We start from the raw sequence: 18,818 nt of genomic DNA on the forward strand, positions 1-18,818 counted from the left end.
GGAGGGTGTGCACGGATTGATGTAAAAATAGAACGCCCTGTTGTAAACTGAGGACGGGGATACTCTTGATTTGAAAGGATGCTGAATGAACACCTATTCACTCGGTAGCCTTCTTGACAGATTTGCTCCCGGTATTGTTGTGTCCTTCTGCAGCCTAGCCTGTCGTATAGTTTGCTCTTGAAACAGTTGTTGCTCACGGATGTGTATGCGTGCTTGCGTGTAGCTGGTATGGGTGAGCGCTAGACATAACTATGGCGACTTAACGGGGGAGGAAATAATTGTGCGGAGAGAAAGGTGCAGTGACGACACGGAGGTGGAGAGAAAGAACTGTGCCTGAGGGCAGTAGGTTTGCTGACATGGCTTAGCAACGACACTTTTCATGGCTTGAGATTTCCGCGTCGCCGTCATCCGTCCGTCTTCTCCAGAAAGCCTGGACAATATCACAGGCCTGCAAAACACTGTCAGTGACAGGCCTTTGACCTAGTTGCGACTCGCGAACAGGATGTGAGGAGGTATGATTCATAAGCACTGAGTTTTGCGACGCCGTCAAGGAAGTCCGACATGACAGCTTTCTGGCCTGTGAGCTGGTTAGGGTAGCTGGCATACTTCAGTGTCATGGCGTCGACACCCAGGCCTAGCCCCTTGCTAGCCCTCGCCTTGCCCCTGCTAGCCCTCGCCTTGCCCCTGCTAGCCCTCGCCTTGTCCAGGCGTCTGTGGTAACGGAAAGCCTGTGATAATAGAAGCCAAGTCATCAGAGGGAAATGTGCTCTTGTAGTTATGGGTTTGGGGTAGCGCGAGTGGGCGATGCCAACCTGTAAGTAATGCGGGTATTTGTCCTTGTCCAGGTTCTCTGTCGTATTTATTTCGCCCGGTAAAGTCCCAGTTAGTCTGAAATGCGGATTGTTTTTGAGATCTGCAAATTGTTCCGAAAGCAGACATTTGCAAACAAGTAGCCAGGGCCATCTGCTAACAGGATATTATTTTCTGAGCCTAGAAGAGGTTCCTAGACGACGGCTCAAAACATCACTAGAATGTGTCCAGATCCTTGCTGCTAAACCTTATGTTTGAGAAGGGGTAATCATCGGAGGGGGGGGAGCAGGATACGGACACCTTGGTTTAAGGATCCTGCTTTATCAACCGAGGCACGCGACTACAGCAGCTCTGTCGCAAAACAGGATACAGGAGCAGCGCAAACACGCGGCCTTTTAGGCAAAGATGCATCAGGACCGACCAGAAAAGACCCCTAGACAGCTAATGCACATGCGCTGCTGTCCATCCCCTGAAAACACTTGTACAGAAATTTTCAAATATCTAGCACTGCTTTTAAAGCCATTAAAACGCCCCACGACATTAACTTGTACAAACTCAGTTTTAATATGGGTGGTGGTTTTTTGTGTGTGTTTGTTTTGCTACGCAACGGATTATGTGTACACAATTTATTTTGCTCCCACTTTTTTAAAATTATTTTTTTCATGGATTGGTCGGATGGGGATGAAGTAATAGTGGAGTAAGGCTGCTGAAGTGGGTATTTCATTCAATATCTGGGTTTGTTAATAGGCTGGTGACAGCTGTGTGTGTGTGAGAGAGAAGTGTTATGGTATCTAGCTGTTGCATGTGAACTGAACAAGTAAAAGTTCAGACTAGTCTTTCACTGCATTTGTGTGTGGAACTGGGTAGAGAACGTAACTCTAGTGGATATCCTATGGAAGATTTTCGTCATCTGTCGTTGGCAGTGTCGGACAACAAGATCCTGAACACTCTTCTCGCCCTGGAGTCACAGCTGGACAAACTGTTTGCATCATCCGACCCATTTCTACCCGACGACGACGTTAAGTTCAGGGCAGCTGTGTCTGATCTAGCTGATCGGGAACTGGTCATCACTATCAGCTGGGCCAAGCAGGTTCCAGGTAGGCACTTTTTACCCATTTATCTGCTTTTGATGGGCCCTCGGGCTTGGAAGCCTTAGGTCTGTTAAATGTAAGAGGATGGCATGATAAACAACAGGAGTCCAATAGGGGACCATGATCCCTTTTGTTGTTGGGACCGCTAGAGTACTTCGAGGGTTCCGGTATTGTTGTCTTTTGCTGGCATACACCTCTATGAGACAATCGGTTTGCTGCAGGTTTTACAAACCTATCGCTCATGGACCAGATGAACCAGCTGCAGCATTCCTGGCTGGAGATCCTCTGCCTCAACCTGGTCTTCCGCTCCTGCCCCTACAACGGCCACGTTTGCTACGCCGAAGATCTGCGCGTGCCCGCCAGCATGGTGGAGACCTACAAAATCCCGCCAGAACTCGACAATCTGACGCGCAAAGTTTGCAAGATGTTCACCTCCCTCGGGGTTAGCAAAGAGGAGTATGTGCTGCTCAAGGCTATAATCCTGTGTAACATAAGTAAGTGTCACCCTTACAGGTTGCAATCTAAGTAAAGCCTTAGATGTGGTTTTAGTTGCACTTTTGTGTTGTTGAAAGAATCGTTCTCGTAATTTCTGATGCTCGTTTGCAACCAGCAAGAAGAAAAAGTAACGGTACTTATCTGGGCTCAAGTTGATCTAAGACTGTGCGCATGTGTGTGCGTGTTAATGAGAACTTGGTTTAGCTGTACGCCTTAAACATGGTGGCTGTTCTTGCAGACGTGATGGTGGAGACGTGGGAGACCGTACGAGGTCTTCAGGACAAGCTGCAGGACTCCCTGATCGAGTGCATCAAGGTTCGTCACTGTGGCAACCCCCATCGACTGGGGCATCTCTACTTTCTCCTGCCCCTCATCAACCACATAAAGCTTCTGGCCAAGCAATTCTGGTTCGACCTGAAGAAGGACGGTCGTGTCATGATGCACAAACTGTTCTTAGAAATGCTGGAGGCAGATTCCTGAGGATTGGCCCGCCCTCCTTAGATAGTGAGGACTTTAGTAATGGAAATTGTAGGTATTTGTAAGATCCTCTAGCCAGCAGCCAGTTTAGCACGGTCCACGAAAAAGCTATTTTGGTTTGATTTTTGACGAAACAGTGAAGTCCTGTTTTATTGGGTTGATTTCTTAAGGCATTTTTGTGTGTTTTGTTGTCACTAAGTCGTAGATCATTTATATAAAATAACGCATGTACGTCTCACAGCCCGCTTGCGTCCGTAGGTCGTTTCATTTGAAGTTGATGTTGCTGTTGTGTCTTTCGTTTTTATGCAAATCATTATACACAAGAGTTTTAAGTATTTGTGAATATTGTGAACTTTAGTTCAGATTTTCAGTTTATTGTTTGGCTTTCTGACCGACATAACAGAATTTTGTCACCTTGTCAGAGCTGATCAGAAATAGTGATTGTAGGCTTTCAGATGTAAACCGTTTTCAATTTGTTTGCCTGCAGTGTCACTAGAAATAGCTGTGTGAGTCCTTAGCAGTTTTTTTTTAAACTGTATGTATTGTAGGCCCTGGGTCAAATTTTGTTTTTCGAACTGAACGAACTCTTAGAGATAACCTTTCGTGGACAATTGTTGGTCAGCCAAAATCCACTCCAAAGAGTACTTCACCAATCATTTCTGTGCATTGAGACAATGTTAACGTCAGCAGAAATAACAAACATTGTGTAGTTACTGTGGTGTATTCAAATACGCAGGGGAGAAAAAGCAAAGAAAGTGAAACACTTGAAAATGGACTGTGAGCGAGCTAGTGACGCTGGTGGCCTTTTCTTTGGAACACCGCCGCATAAATGTGAATATTATGACTTCTTTACGACAAGGTATGAAACTCAAGACCATAATTTGTGTTTTGTGCCATTTTCCCGTCGACTCTTGCCTCAAACTGCCAAGATTTGTTCGAGAGGAGTTGAATGGCGCAGGCTTGGTGCTGCGTGATGACATAAGGTGTAGTTCAAAGGGAGGACAGGCAGTCATTTACCGTGTGACCGGCAACAGTGAGTCATCCAAGTTGAGAGAGGCTGGAAAAACAACCACAGAAAAGGCTCCTCATTTTCTGTTTCACGTCAGCCCACTTCGAGAACATTCGATTAGACAAACTAAAAAATAAATTGAAAGAGAAAAAAGAGGTAAAGTCAGGGAAGTGAGATTAGTGATGACAACACGTGCTATCTGTGAAAGGCGATTGTGAGCAGTGAGTAAAGTTGTCACATTTTATCATCATATAGAAAAAAAAAAAGAGAATAATGCAGTTGTGATGGAGAAATCGGTAGGAGAGAAAAATCAAGTAGTGACTGGCTTGAGGCGTTGACTGGTACCTGAGAGATGGTCACTGAAGGGCTTACACCGGTAGCAGAAGTAATGACGGGCATAAACAAAATCAAGAACTGCCAACATTGGAGGCGAGAACACCTGGACGGTGCTTATTGCACTAAAAGCATGTTGGTGCAGAACTGGACTGAGCTAGACATTGTCAAAGGAGGGACGGAGTCGCTTGACTTTATTCCCTCTGTTGTCGCTGTGTGACGATGGAACGAGTTTCACTGACGACTGGCCTGCAGCACAGTCTGTGGTGAAAAGAACGCCACCTGAGAAGTACATAGAGGAAACTGGAGCGAACATCACTATGTAACTACCTGTTTGTTTGTTTGAGTTTGTTTGTTTTTTTTCTTGTACCATCTTAAGTCGCTTGGCTAATAAGATTGTATATGGATGTGTTTTAGCCATGTGATTCTGTAGTAATAGCAGTTGAATCATTGTTTGGTCTCCTGCAGTCTATGTAAACATGTTACCGTTAGCAACAATGTACACGTCAGACCGCTGTGCCACCAGTTTCCACATTGAGTATCTAACTTCACATCTACTTGTGACCTAAAATTGGGGGCGGTTCGTTCAGTTGCATTCATTGTTTATTTTTGGTTGTTTGCCATATAGTCGGAAGCATAAACAGCAAGATATATTCCCCACTATGTAGGCGCACAGGCAACGGGGTCTACCTACGTAGCGCAGACCAAAGCAGCAAATGTATGATTAGCAGCTGCTTTGCGATGGCGTTGGTGTGTTTGCTGGACTGTTAATTGGATTTCACCGATATCCATTTGCTCTCAGCACCCAGGGAAATACAGAATGGGGTGTGGCGTGTAGTCACGCAAAACGCTGAGACCAGTGTTTCCCGGGGGAGTGCGGGGCCGTTGACGTGTTCCACCATCCGAGTCCTTACAGAAGTCGCAACCCGACTTCGTGCTATGTTTTGACCGAGGCTGTGTAACAGGAACGTGATGACCGATTATAGGGTCTGTGGTCAGACGAGGCTTGATACAATCCGCTTAGGGACTATCTTGGCCACCTTGCCTCCTGTCCTGTATGTACACCTTCATAGACTCACACAGACACACACTTTTTTATAGTCACTTTCTTCCCTTCCGTTTGACGTTCAGTAACTCGATGAGCAGTTGTCCACCTGTATTATTCAAACCACAAACAGTTTACCATGTAGGTCAAGTATTTACGCCTTCATTTGCCAGCGACCCTCGGCTAGTATTAGACATGCATTGCGCCTACAAAGCTGATTACAAGAACATGGGGTAGTGGTTGGGAACTCGTCATCGGTTTTTTTTCCCCAGTTTCTTAACGATGGCGCAGATGACTTTACGCCCTTTGACAGTGTAATAGAAAAGAGAGGATAGGCAGACACAATACCCATCCCAGATGGTCGTCAAACATCTTGTCCTGATAAAGTTGCAGCGACAGCTGGCTTACGGTGTAGGTCTCATGTTTTTGACTGAGTACACCCACGTGAGCAGCTGCTTCTTCGCCCTTTCTGTGGTATGTACAAAGCGCGACAGATCGTTTCTTTGTTGGATGTCCTCCGAGGACTGAAGATCCATGCGCCGTATGCGTATACTATCTATCATACACAGGCTAGCTGTTCACTAAGCCCTGCTGTTAGACTGTCTGGGCAACAGATGACTTACCAAGTCGGATAAGTAGTTAGAATTGTGGGAAGCCTAGACGCCGACAGCCCTAGGGAGCTGTGTAAAACTTTCAAATCGATGTAGATGATGTGTGTGAGAGGGAGGGAGCAGGGGCTGTAGGGGGACGTTAGTTGGTTTGTGCATAACTCACAGTTTTGTCCAAGTTGCTGTTTTTGGCAGCTCATCAAGTGTTGGTCATCGACTGTGTTTGTGTGTGTTGTTGTTTTTTTTTCTTTTGTTGGAACGGCTAGAGGTTGTACAACACAAGCTAAGTCTTCTGATTTGCCGTGAGTTTTGATTAATGATACTTGATGTGTATTTCTGTGTAACAGATGTAGCCTTGTTCATTGTAGATGTACTATCAAGCATAAGTAAAAGCATTTAACTGGACAAAAGATAGAATATACCGACGTATGAATCACTTTATGACTCGTCACAAACAGCTACAAACAAATCATTTACTCTCCCCTCCCCATCCCCCAGTCCTCCTTCACCCCGTTAGTGTATCTCTAACACCGAGGTCGTACGAAGAGATGGCAGCCGTTAGTCAGTCAACACGATTAATCAATTCTTGACCTCATGTACTCGTTGGTCAGCAAATCATCAGATATCATCGTTGTCGTCACGCTCTCCCTTCATGTAACAGAGAAAGGCAGCACTTATATCCCGGCATTCAAAGTTGTAACTGGCATAAACCAGTTTTTCTGTGTGACGTAATGACCCGAGCACGAGGTGGTGGCGAGTCGTGCTGTATGTCCCGTGCGATGTGTTTGTCATGTGGTTGACACGTGCTGTGTGCGTGCGCGTGCTGTTTTGTTCCCGTCTTGCTTGTCGTCGCTGTCCCCCCCAACTCGCCCCGTTCATGATCAAAGTGTTGATGACGAAACGAGGCAACCGTCCACGTGTCGCGCGCAAAGCCTTCATTCAAAATACGTCATTCGTTACGTCACGAGCCCGTCTGAGGTAGGGGGCGGGATTCCTGGAGAATATTGTAAAGTGGGACGGGTGTCCCAGGCAAGTCATGACGTTCTCCCACCTGTGCAAGGTTGGTTGTTGTTAGTTTGCTTCGCATCTTCTTCCTTTCCGATACCAGAGTGAGGCTGGTGTCATCAGGTCTCTCGGTCAGCAGGACCCTCAGCTGGCGCTGTGGCAGATGGCAAGGCGTTCACTAGAATGTCTTCCTACTTTGGTTATTTTGGTTGGTTTGTGTGTTGTAATGTTTTGTTGTTGTTTTGCATTGACAGCCTTGGCAGCTCCATCGATGTAGATTTCATTCTGTGCACCTAGGAAGCTGGCGGTCATTTTTCTGTCCTCTCCGCGGGCGATTAATTTATTCCTTTGATTACCTAAGTGTTATCGTGGTCTCAATGACCCCGGTTGTTGTGCTTGTGTTGTGTCAACTTCCAGATTGTCCTCCATCTGCAACTGGAATCTTTCACAACGGGCAAACAGTAAGTTTATATCACTTTGACCAGGCGAGGGGGGGAGGATGTAACCGTCGGGTAGAACTATCGCTCCTTCACACCCGGACTGCGCCCATTCCATCTCACCGTACACTGCGTAGTGCTTTCGACTTCGTAGGCAGCTACAGATGACGTAGTGATTCGTTTTTGTCACTGATCACCAGATTGCCATGTTTATAGACCCGAGCAGGCTGCACCTACAGCTTGTCTTCCAGTTTTCTTCCAGAGCTCGCTCATATTTTTAGACGCTGACGTTTCTTTGACTAGGATTTCTCCACATGTGAGTTTGTTCGCTCGCACGTTCAGCTCGCCGTACGACTGTGTGAAGCTTGCCTTAGATGCTGCTTGCCAACTAACGCGTTGCGAATAATGGGAAGCGTCGTTTTGTCCACGCACGACCCGAGTTTGCCTCCCTCCGCTAATAGCATGTCGACATCTTTTATTGTCTTGTTAACACCGTGACTCCCCAACTCCATTTCCCTGAGGACTTTTGTAACTATGTGTCAGGTCATGCACAGAAGGACAAATCATGACTGAACGATGATGCAGATGTAAAGGAATGTTTGTGGTTGTCATTAGCTTCTTTCTTCTGAACACTTTAAAAAGCGGATTTAAAAAGCAGAGGCTTGCTGTGTAACCTGTAGCAAATGGCGACGGGCAGTAATGGTCAGATGTTTCGATTGGCCTCATCATATGGCGATCTCAGGTAAATGTGACTGTGACCTTGCCTCCATTTCTCTTGACACCTTATTTGACTTACCTGAAATACCTCGCTACTCCAACTGAGATCAGTAGTCCTGTCCACTATCTCGTTATCACTAGGGCGCTAGGCTGTCGCCAAACCTACAGGAGGCCGCTTTGGGTTTTTTTCCCTTGCACGTTATGACATGAAGTTACTCGGAGATGCGGGAAACGTGGTAGTTTGGGGGCATTCCATGGTCCTCTCTCCTAGCTGTTTTTGTGCGTATATTCGAAGAAAGCAGCAGTAGCACGGAAAAACATCTTGCAGGAATTACCCAGCCCCATCCGACATTTAGCTTCCCTTGCATGACTACCAAGACATTTGACCTTTGCGGTATACACAGGAACGTAGCTAACGACACTGCCCTAATCAGAAAGCCGTGTTGTAAAGTGGCGTCGCTTGATGCCAACTAGGCCAAAACGGTCACCAGCCGCCACTCGGAGCAAAGAGGTCACCGCAACACTGATCACGTGACGACGTACTTCCAGTAGTCCCCTTCGTTTCGCGTTTTCTCAAATGTTTGAGGACGGGGAAGGATTCAAACCTTCGCGGACTTGTGTCTTGCCCTCTCTCGTTGCCCATGTTGCGTACCTGCTCTTCTCGTCGTTCTCTCTCTCTCCTTATTCCTCGTTTTGGTTCTTATCGCGGACAAATGCCAAAGTAACACAGAGAGGAACTGTTGGCACGCCGGGAGGAAGGAGGAGGGAACAACAGGCTCGCGCCAGCTGCGGAGATTGCGCTCCTGCTATCGGTGTCTTGGCCTTGCTGCAAGTGAGGGGCACAAGCCACGCGCCGGCATCCAGTCTTCCAGTCTTTCTTTTACTCTCTCCAGCCTAGCACTTTTCCTCCCCAACCCCTCCGCCTTTTCCTGTCTCTATCAGCCAGAAGACATCGACCTTTAACCCCCCAACGAATTTTTTTTTTGGTCGCCACATGGGTATGGCCTTTTACTTCTGTCGGAAAATGGAGACCACTGCCCCTTGCCCCTTGCCCCTTGCCCAAAAGCGGTAGCGAAGGCACTGCGACCGCCGGGGAGGTCTGGGCTGGCAAGATCATCCAGACCTTACCGTCAGTTGGCTGGCCACAGTGTTCGTCTATGTCCACTCAGATCCCCAAACCCAATTAGGAAATGGTACCATCCTGCCATAGTTTCCTGCAGCTTTCGCAAAGGCTCCCTCCTTTAGCTTGCGATTACCAGCGTGTCCGATGCATAATCACGGGAAGTAGAACGCACAAGTATGCAAGCATAAACAGCAGCTGCACTTGCTGGAGCCTCGCTAATCATCAAGTTCTGGTACTCCTCCCCTCCCTCCCACACACACGTGTCTTCATGCACTGGACATTCATCCACCCTCAAAGCTAGCTCTTGCTGTCCCTTCAATCCTTTTTCTTAAAGAAGCAGCTAGCACTAACCTCCTTTCAAAAGGAAAGCCCATCAAACCTATTGTTCTTTGCCTGTGTATGCGAAGGGAAGTGTAGGGTTCTGTGTACCTTTCTTTGTTTTGCTGTTATCCTAAAACTTACAAAACTTTTTGTCTCTGATTATTTTGTGGTAAACAACGCAACACGCTTGGCTATCATAGTAGAAATGTTTCTGTGTGGGAAAGTCCCACGACCACTCTGCTGCTGCTGTTCGTGGTCCCGAAGTTAACATTTGAGATTACCAACAGGCAGTTGTAGTGGGTGAGGATTTGAGAAAGCGTTTGATAGTCTTCATCAGCCGAATATGTTGTCCCAATGAATTGTTTTTGACTTTCTCTGCAAGTACTGTACAAATGGTGATGTAAAACAGAGTTAAAAGAACACATGACTACAAATTCATTGCCATCTTGTTGTTCATAGAGACGTTTTAACCGAACGGGTAGCTTTCTGCTTGTTATTTGAATTGATTTCTGGACAAAATATGATGCCAGTTTGCTCTTTGGCATGTGTGTTTAACTTAACGATCTTGCAGCTTACATAGCATATATATACATATATATATATATAAAACCTTCAGCCCCCTGTTTGTGTTTACATTCCCTCGATCTTTTAAATATTTTGTTTTTGGTTTTTGGAGTTTCAACATGTTGTTCCACACACATTGTATCTCGGTCTGCATGAATGTTGCTAGTATTTTTTCACAAATTTATTAACAGAGTTATCTTTTCATATTGCCGGGATCTTTCTTAAGACATCAGAGTTAACTTCATCCTTTGTGATATGTGCATATAGCATACGGTTTCGTGTAGCATCATTGACGAGGTGAGTTAGTCGATTTCTGTGTTAAAGAATTGAGAATTTAGTTAAAGGTAGCCAAGATCATTTCTAATACGGCAGTTACCAGTGTTTACTGAACCTATCACCAGGCCTCATTCATGGAGAGAGCCTTTTCTTGGCCTTCGGTGACGTCACCTGATGGGACAAACGTGACGTCATCGACATCAAAATATATGTATAGATGTGCGTATTATTGCGCTCGTGGTATGTTTATCAAACATGATGGGGGTTGTGTTCATCTAAACTCTTCTCCTTTCTATGCTATTTTTTGTTCAATTTTTTGAACACTTTTTGCGGGTCTATCAAAGGCACACTTGCACACCAGTTTCTTGGTTTTATTGGTTTTGTAAGGGGAAGGAAGGAAAGACAAATTATCGGAAAAAGACGATTCAAAGCCTTAATGAAATGCTCCCAGCAAGTCAGAGAGCTCATCCTGGAGCTTGATTAATTACGTGGCGAGGACACAGCCGCCATGACGTAGCACACCGTGGGTGCCGATGGCAGGATGACGACCAGCATGATCCAGTGCAGGTCCCCCACAGTCTCGCCACGGAGGTGTCTGCTTCGAATCCGCCTAAGAACAGTCTGACTGTGCGGTGTATTTTCGACGCTGCACATCATCTTACCGGGTCTGGGGACAGAGGGAGTAGTAGGACCCGCTTCCCTAGTAGCACCTGTCGCCGCGGTAGGGATGCACAGCTGATTCTTGAAAGACTTAAGCAGACGTGGCGGTCAGCCATCTCGGTCTTGACTAGGGATGGAAAAGAAAAAAAAATGTCAGCTGAGTGTGACGACTGGTGCGTCGTGTGCAGGCGGTGATCACCACTTGTCTTCCTCCCCAGGCCCGCTTTCTTTTGTTGGTGCGTCGTGGGTCAGTTTTGGGTTTTTCTGCATTGTTCTGTTCTTGAGATAGGTTCGACTAAACGTTGGTTGCGGAGATATGCAAAAGTAGATCAGAAAAAGGTTTTTCTTTTTTCTTATTTGATTCTGTTTCTCTTCGTGTGAAGATTATCTTTGATTTCACCATCAGTTTCAAAGATGGTAAAGATTGTTAAGTTTCAGACACACAAGTCGTTTGCACCTTGATTTAATCATTGATTTTGAATCCCTTCTCCAAATTTCATCCTAACGTGGGTTAGTAGTTGGGACGGGATGCATATTGTTATACCAAGATAATATATTCTGATTCCTTGGCCCTGCCCAAGCCCACTATGCATACTCTAAAACAGTCGCCAAACTAGAGAAATAGAAGTGAGACTCCCCTGTACTTAGTGTATTTTCTGAGTTGCTAATCCAGTCTCGTGAGCAGCAGTGCACAGCTCAACTCAGAACTAGATTGGAATCCAGACCACTGCCGTTCTCACACTAGCATGGCGAGTATTACTGCCTAGGCCATACTTCATATCAACGTCCTTTGTCTCGAGATCATCCATTGTCTTGCTTCGAGCTTCACTTGGGATGAACTTCCTCAAAGGCTCTTCCTGCCATGTGTCAACAGTGGTGACAACATTTATTCTTGTTTGGGTCTGTATGCAAGCTTACAGTTTCACGGTAACGAGACCCATGTGATTGATCTACACCCAAGTTGTTATTGTTGTTGGTATCATAACCAGTCACCAAGCGTTCACGCGCATATACTGATGTGATAGTGCACGAATGTTAGACCGTAGAGCAGCCGTCCGCTTCAGCATGGATTGAATGTCATACAGTTACTGTTGAAGTGGAGGCTGACAGGTGTGTGCTGTACTTTTTTTCCTGCCCTATTTTTTTTTTCACCCCCTTTTGCGTGTAACATACCATGTTGTTGACTCTCATCCCACTGTCCCTTCCAGACACTTATCTCCAGAGCCGGTACGTCTCACGTAAACCCTCTCACCACCACCACTACTACCAACCATTTTTGATTTGTTCGCTTGCTGGTCGTCAAGATCCCACCTTCACACCCCCACCCCACTTTCATTTTGTGCTTCACTAGTTTGTATCAAGCGCGCACCTACTATAGCGGACACCATGCAGCACGTAAACCCGCTTCAGAGGCCACTCGTCTCCAGGCCAGCTCTATGACCACCTGATGCGAAGACGCCTGGTCACGTGGACTGACTTCTGCTCGCGATGCACCTTCCACTTCTTCTCTCTACCCACAGAAGACGCCAGTCTGGTGTCCTCTCTACTCAGACGCCTCGTTGCCCACAACCACCAGATCCTGTCCTGTCCTGGTCTCCTTTGTTTCCCCGCGGAGATGCGCGCGTCTTCGTAAGGCGGTGCTGTGCTGATTTTGCGACGAGTGGCCACTCTAGTCGGGTTCAGCTGCATGGTGATGGCATTGTACTATTTTTTCCTGAGTTCTGCTTGCTCAGCCAAAAATACATGTATCTGGAATTTTTTGAGTACAGTTAAAGTAGTTATTTTTTTTTGTGTACTTTTGTGTGTCTCAAATACTTTTTTCCCCCCGCTGTGGAATGTGAAAGTGACTGTCTGAGGGCAATCGTTTTCACGCAGAAGCAACATCTACACCTAGATATTGCACGCGTGAACGTGGTCTCGTCCTTAGGGGTCAACACTTTGTTATAGCCGGGTAGTATGTATCCGTGTGCGTGCGTGCGCTTGTGTGTGTGAGCGAGACAGAGAGCGAGCGAGAGAGAACTGTCTTAAACCTACTGTAGACATTTTTTTCGGAAAAAAAGAGGTGCTTTACAAAGCCGATGGCCACATATGTTTTATTTATCTCAGCTCTCCTATTCCATAAGCATTTATTTAATTGTGATGAGTTAATTACAATGCAAAGGAGAAACAAATCCGAGTCGCATCTTCAACATCTCGCCAAAATTAAATGTCTCAAGTTTTGAATGCGTGAATTTTGAAATTTTGAGCCAGTCTCTCTCTCTCTCCTCCCTTCTCATTCTTTCTCTCTGCTTTTTTTTTTTTTCCTTTTTATGTATTATTTTGAACTGCATGGAGTATAATCTGGACGTCTTGTAGAATCTGAGTAAGACGACGTCCTCGACACGGTTTGCGCATTTCAGATCGAAAGAAGAAAATTGCGATTCTGTAGAAGATTCGCAGAAAAGGTGAACTGTGTGTCAGCAGACGTGCAGAGCGCCCAGCGCTAGTTATAGAGATGAGTTGACAAACATTATGTAACTGCGTTTATCAGGTTTTTAAAACTTTGAGTTTACTACTAAAGTCTTCTGACATTCTTCTGGCCGACCGGTGATGAAGGCTCAGAAGCACTCTTGTTTGGTTTGAGTTTTCGTAGTTAGCTGTGGTTGCAGTTCTGTCTGGTTTGTCTTTATTTTCATTTCCTAATTCCTCATCTACTTCTTCTTGGCGGGTGTGCGTGCTTTCGAGTGTATGTGTGTTCACCTAGTAGAGTGAGTGTCGGCTCTGTGTAGCTTCGAAATCGAGATAATAACTGCATTTTAATACCTATTTTAGGCGTTGAATATCTCCTGTTGAATCTATATATCGGATTTTTTTTAAGAGACTCCTGGTTTGTTGTGTATATAGCAATAAAACATCAAAGCAGAAATATTACTTTGTTGTTCACTATTTGCAAGTCACTTACAGACTGAAAGTGAAGGGCGTGTGTGTGTGACTCTGTGTGTGTATGTGAGAGAGAGAGATAACCTGTTCTGTTAATTCTAAACGGCAGAGCTGAAAAACGGGAAATGCCAAACACACCCACACACAGTTTCCAATTCAAATAAAGAATGTAAAGGCAGTGTGAGAGGCTATAACATTAGTGAGTTGGTGTAAAGTTTGTATGTAAGAAGTGTCACTTCTGTCTCAAGTACCTGCCTGAGGGAAGTATCACTGGCCATGTGGCAAGTATTACTGTCTGTCGGGAAAGTACTACTATCCATATAGCAAGTGTGAGATACTTGACTGGCTGATTGTCGGCGTGTAACACCACACCAGCGAGAACAGACCACACGATAAAATACTAAAGATACACCTAGCAATATATTTGACGATGAACATGCACGAGGAAATTATTTTTTGCTCATCGCACTGACTCATTAGAATCACGGCGAATAAAGCTGCCAACCCACGAGTGAGCTGTGTGACCAGTGACGAGAGTGTGTAGCCAGGTATCAGTGTGTGATACTAGTGATTAGCGCTGTCACCACTACAGGTAGGATTGGTAGTCCTGGGTTCACATCTCGTCTCGGGCGCGCTATTCTTTCTCTGCATGCGGCAGCTGTTTAGATATAGCCGTAGTTGCTGTCTGGGCCTAAAACACCAATCCCCCTTCTCAATATTTGATTTTTAAAAAAAAACCTGGAAAGTAATGGCCAGTGTCGTGAGTATGGTAGCTGTTCTTTTTGTGAGCATTTGACAATTAAATCTGAACGATTCGGGGTTAGTGTGCTTAAGATCGCGCCCATTAAAAAAAGAACGAGCACAATACAACTTTATTTATCCATAAGGACAATTCAAGATAGTGCTCGCACTGCTTAATACATACATGTACATGTTGCAATATATTCTCTCTCACACACAGCAGCAGATACAGTGGGTGACCCCAGGTCACCTAAGCCTAGTACAAGATGACGGCCAGTAGAGTTTATCAAGTGAGTGAGTTGCGAGGACGATTAGTTCTACATCCAGACATCATGTACCTACAGCCAGACCGAACAATTAGCCCAAACTGCCTCATCACCTCTGAAAATAATCAGCTGTAGTCGCCGTCGCCGCCACCACCACGAAGACCAACAATATCACTGGACACGATAAAGAAATAAAAAAAAAAAGTGTCAGTATTTTGGGACTGACGGAGAAAAGCATCCCTGGGGTGTGTGGTGGGAGTTGTCTTCATCTAGCAGCATCAACTGACTGACGCCCCGGGGCACAGGTGCTGACGTAGGGCAGGGTGCCCCCTGCAGCTGTCTGGCAGGGCACCACACTGACGCACGCTGACGCACATTCACAGGTCATGCTAAGACATCTAGAGGCTGAGCTCTACATGTGAAATATACTGGACAAATCAATGAAGGTCTCACATTTCTGGTGAGTTTTTGTTTGTTTGTTTGTCAGTCCGTCAGCATGTTTGTGAGCCTTTGTTAGACAAGAATATCAACAACGTGCAAGACAAGTGTTCGCTTCACATCGGTAGCTGCGCTGATGTTGTATCCTTGTCTTTAACCTACGATGTTGTTTTTAGTCAGTAGGAAGAAAATAGATTAGTAAGCAGGATAATCATCTAATGGCAATGCTATTTAAAGAATTGAGAAAACGCCGTCTTCTAACTCTCTTTTTTACCAGAGGAAGTACGCAGAGGGTGGGGGTGTCACGTGACGGTCACCAGCTAAGGTTGTCAGGTGGTACTGCAGGAGGACATTGTATCTGCACAGGTTAGGTTTAGCACGAGCTTGTATTACTAGACTGCTGGTAGACGATTTTTTCCAGTTAACTGACTGAAACGAGGCATGCTACTACAAAGCTTCCGGTTTAGTCACATTCTTTGTTTAGGCTCGCCGAGACTAACAGCGGAGAACTTCGCAAGAGACTAAGCGTTGGTCTCGGCAGACAGACAGCAATCCACCTACACATGTCAATGGGTTTAGTCATAACTTGCTGCACATTTTACTGCTTTAACTAGTTTCACTGACATCTCGTTTTGCTCTTCCACTTCCAGAAAGTGGCGGTTGTCGTCTCCGATGGTTTTCTTGGCAAGCGAACCTGCAGTGAGGATGGGGAGAGAGTCCACCGTGTGACACAATTCGTGGTAACAGATACCGAATGATGGTGGTGGCAGTATTTACTGCTGGGGGATGTACAACCAGTAGAATACATTCTATAATAAATACTCTAACGAATGTGTTTTTATCTCCCAAGAGCCTTCATCGTACTTTTTGCTTTTTCCCTTCGAGACATCTTGGTGTTCTTGAACAAAACATCCCAAGACGAGTGTTTGATGGGATGTGGGGCACCTACCACGTGTTTGGTGAGATGTGGGGCACCTACCACGTGTTTGGTGGGATGTGGGGCACCTACCACGTGTTTGGTGAGATGTGGGACACCCAGCAACGGAAAGTATAGTTGGCGGTCACATTCCAAGACGCGAGAAGAAATGTGGTGTGGATGCAAAGGTTTCCCACATTCATCAGCTATTGGCTTCTTGAATTGGATGATGCCAGTCCGTCGTGCATGACTGCACACTGACATTGCACAATGCTCATACAAAAAGAAGGAAATAAAAAGTCGCATTCACAGTTTGTCACGTTCTGCTCCACTGACTGGAAATGGCAGAGGCAAGAACTTTTTTGCTAGAAAGTAACAAGAAAAAGAAAAAAAGACGTTTGTTTCCTAACGTGCTAATAATAATAATAATAATAATAATAATAATAATAAGACGCTTAACACTGGAAATATTTCTCCAAAATTAGGTGGAATCATTTATCGCGGAGGGTCGAATATAGGTTATGACTACAAAGTACGGCTGTACAATTCCCTCATTGTTCACATTCTACTTTTGCGAGGTGTACTTGCTGATACCGGAAAGCGAATCCAGACAGTCCAAGTGCCCGAAAAACTGCTCTGAATCTCCTCCATGGAACTCAAGGTCACTGATTTTGTGCGGAGCCGCCACCCTGGTATGATGGAGGAGAGGACAGAACAACGGCACATCATGTACGGGTGGACAAGTAGGACTTTCGCTAGTTTCGCCACGGAGACAAACAAGGAAGACAGTTTCTGAGTCATGTAGCTAAAGGGGTAGACACTAAGAATTGTCACATTGTTACCACTTTTGTTTATTTTATAGCACATCATAGAAAATATTGCAATGCAAATTGCACTGCATGTATGTTTAACGGACAGACGTTAATTAGCACATCATGGCCTCCACACGATGACCTCATCACGCCAGTCCAGGGTCTCCAGATCAGAAGATTGGGTTGTTTTGCTTTTTTTTTTTTTAGTAATACTTGGTTTGAGGAAATGGAATAACTATATAACAAAGAATACTGTAAGAATTTCGGCTTGATATTTTCTTAACTATTTAATATATTTTCTTTTCTTGAATATTTAGGAGCGTACAGAACTTTTTTAATGTTGCAAGACTCGAAAACTTCTGTTATCTGCTCCCTCATTTTATTAAATTATTAAAGGCTGGTTTTTTTGTTTTGTTTTGTTTTTTTGTTTGTTTGTTTGTTTGTTTTGTTTTTGTTGTTTTTTTTTACTTTGTTACGATGATTTACTTACAATGGAACAAAAAAAAAGTAAATTTTGTTTATGATGAAGCCTGGGATGAAGCCAAGACTAACAATAACGATATGATGGGGAGGAGAGGGAGGAAGAGAAACATGGGGTACAGGTGCACCCCAGTGTGGACTAATACATTAATATCGTAGGGTGGACTAAGACCTAAAATTAACGTCGTAGACCTCAGTGGGTGACATGAACAACTTCAGCTGAGCAGCCGCGATGGTCGGGTAGAGATAGGTATCTGGGTGGCAGCCCTGCAAGGCCACACGACCCTGGTTAGAAAGCACTTGGTGAGCCGCCTGCCAACAAAACCAGGGCCAGGACAAGCAGGAACCCTCAGGGTTGTGGTGGTGGTAGAGGGTGATGGTGGTGGTGGTGGCGTGCAGAGACGGAGGAGCCCAGCGTGACCGTGCCGTGATTATGTGGGTGGCTGGAACTCCAGCAGGAACAAAGACAGCAATGAGAGCGAGCACATGCGGTTAGCACCAGAAGCTCGCAGGCGACACAACAGGAACAAAAGGTTGTAACCTGACCTCCGCCATAGTCGTGGCGCCAGCTCGCCAAATCTGTCCGACAGGTGTAGTAGACTTGCTGGGTAGTTGGCGGGCCAAACAACCAACAGACAGACGTACAGAGGACAGGTCAACAACAACAGGAGGACAGTGACCCGAATCTTCTTCCTCCATTGGTGATCTGACAAAATGTCGTTAAGGGATCTGGTAGGTCACCTAGGTGGTGGTATAGTGCCTTGAGTTCTCTCAGTATTCTATCAAGTTTGTTTACATACTCGTGCACACATATACATACACAAACACAGAAGACAATAGAGACACACATTAACACAATCCCCATGCACCAATTACCAATTACCCGTGCTAAGTTATAGAAACAAAGTACATTTTCCCGACACACCACAAAGCTACCCGACTTTTTATATACTGAAGTGAAGACCAACAAGTAACCTTGAGACTTTACAACGGAGGTATGGAAGGACTGGTAAACACGACAGATAACACAACAAATATATACAACGAAAATATACACATTAATGTACACATGACATGCTTCTGTCATTATGAAGATGTAAGTGTAAATACCAGTACACAGAATGTACGTACAGCTGTACACACTTGCATCTACTCAGGCCATAGTAAACACGTGCACACGCGTACGAACATGTCTCTACTCCATACGTGTATCCATTGAGAGTGTACAGATGTCCACTGAGTGTACATATGTACACATATTTCCTAAATGCACAC

General features: G+C 45.3%; 1 protein-coding gene across 6 annotated transcripts in view; it reads left to right on the plus strand.

Annotated features, from left to right (window-relative positions):
- The window catches only part of LOC112569743 (estrogen-related receptor gamma-like), a 36,984-nt gene extending 23,108 nt beyond the window's left edge, over positions 1–13,876 (plus strand). For all 6 annotated transcript variants that reach the window (XM_025247617.1, XM_025247614.1, XM_025247613.1 and 3 more), the window contains exons 5-7: positions 1,734–1,907; positions 2,123–2,395; positions 2,635–13,876. In XM_025247617.1, coding sequence (XP_025103402.1) covers positions 1,734–1,907; positions 2,123–2,395; positions 2,635–2,876 — 689 coding nt within the window. In that variant the 3' untranslated portion in view covers positions 2,877–13,876. The remainder of the gene's footprint in view (positions 1–1,733; positions 1,908–2,122; positions 2,396–2,634) is intronic.
- Positions 13,877–18,818: the final 4,942 nt, after the last annotated feature.

The sequence above is a fragment of the Pomacea canaliculata genome, linkage group LG8 (assembly GCF_003073045.1).
Source record: "Pomacea canaliculata isolate SZHN2017 linkage group LG8, ASM307304v1, whole genome shotgun sequence".
In the NCBI taxonomy this organism is placed as follows: Eukaryota; Metazoa; Mollusca; class Gastropoda; order Architaenioglossa; family Ampullariidae; genus Pomacea; species Pomacea canaliculata.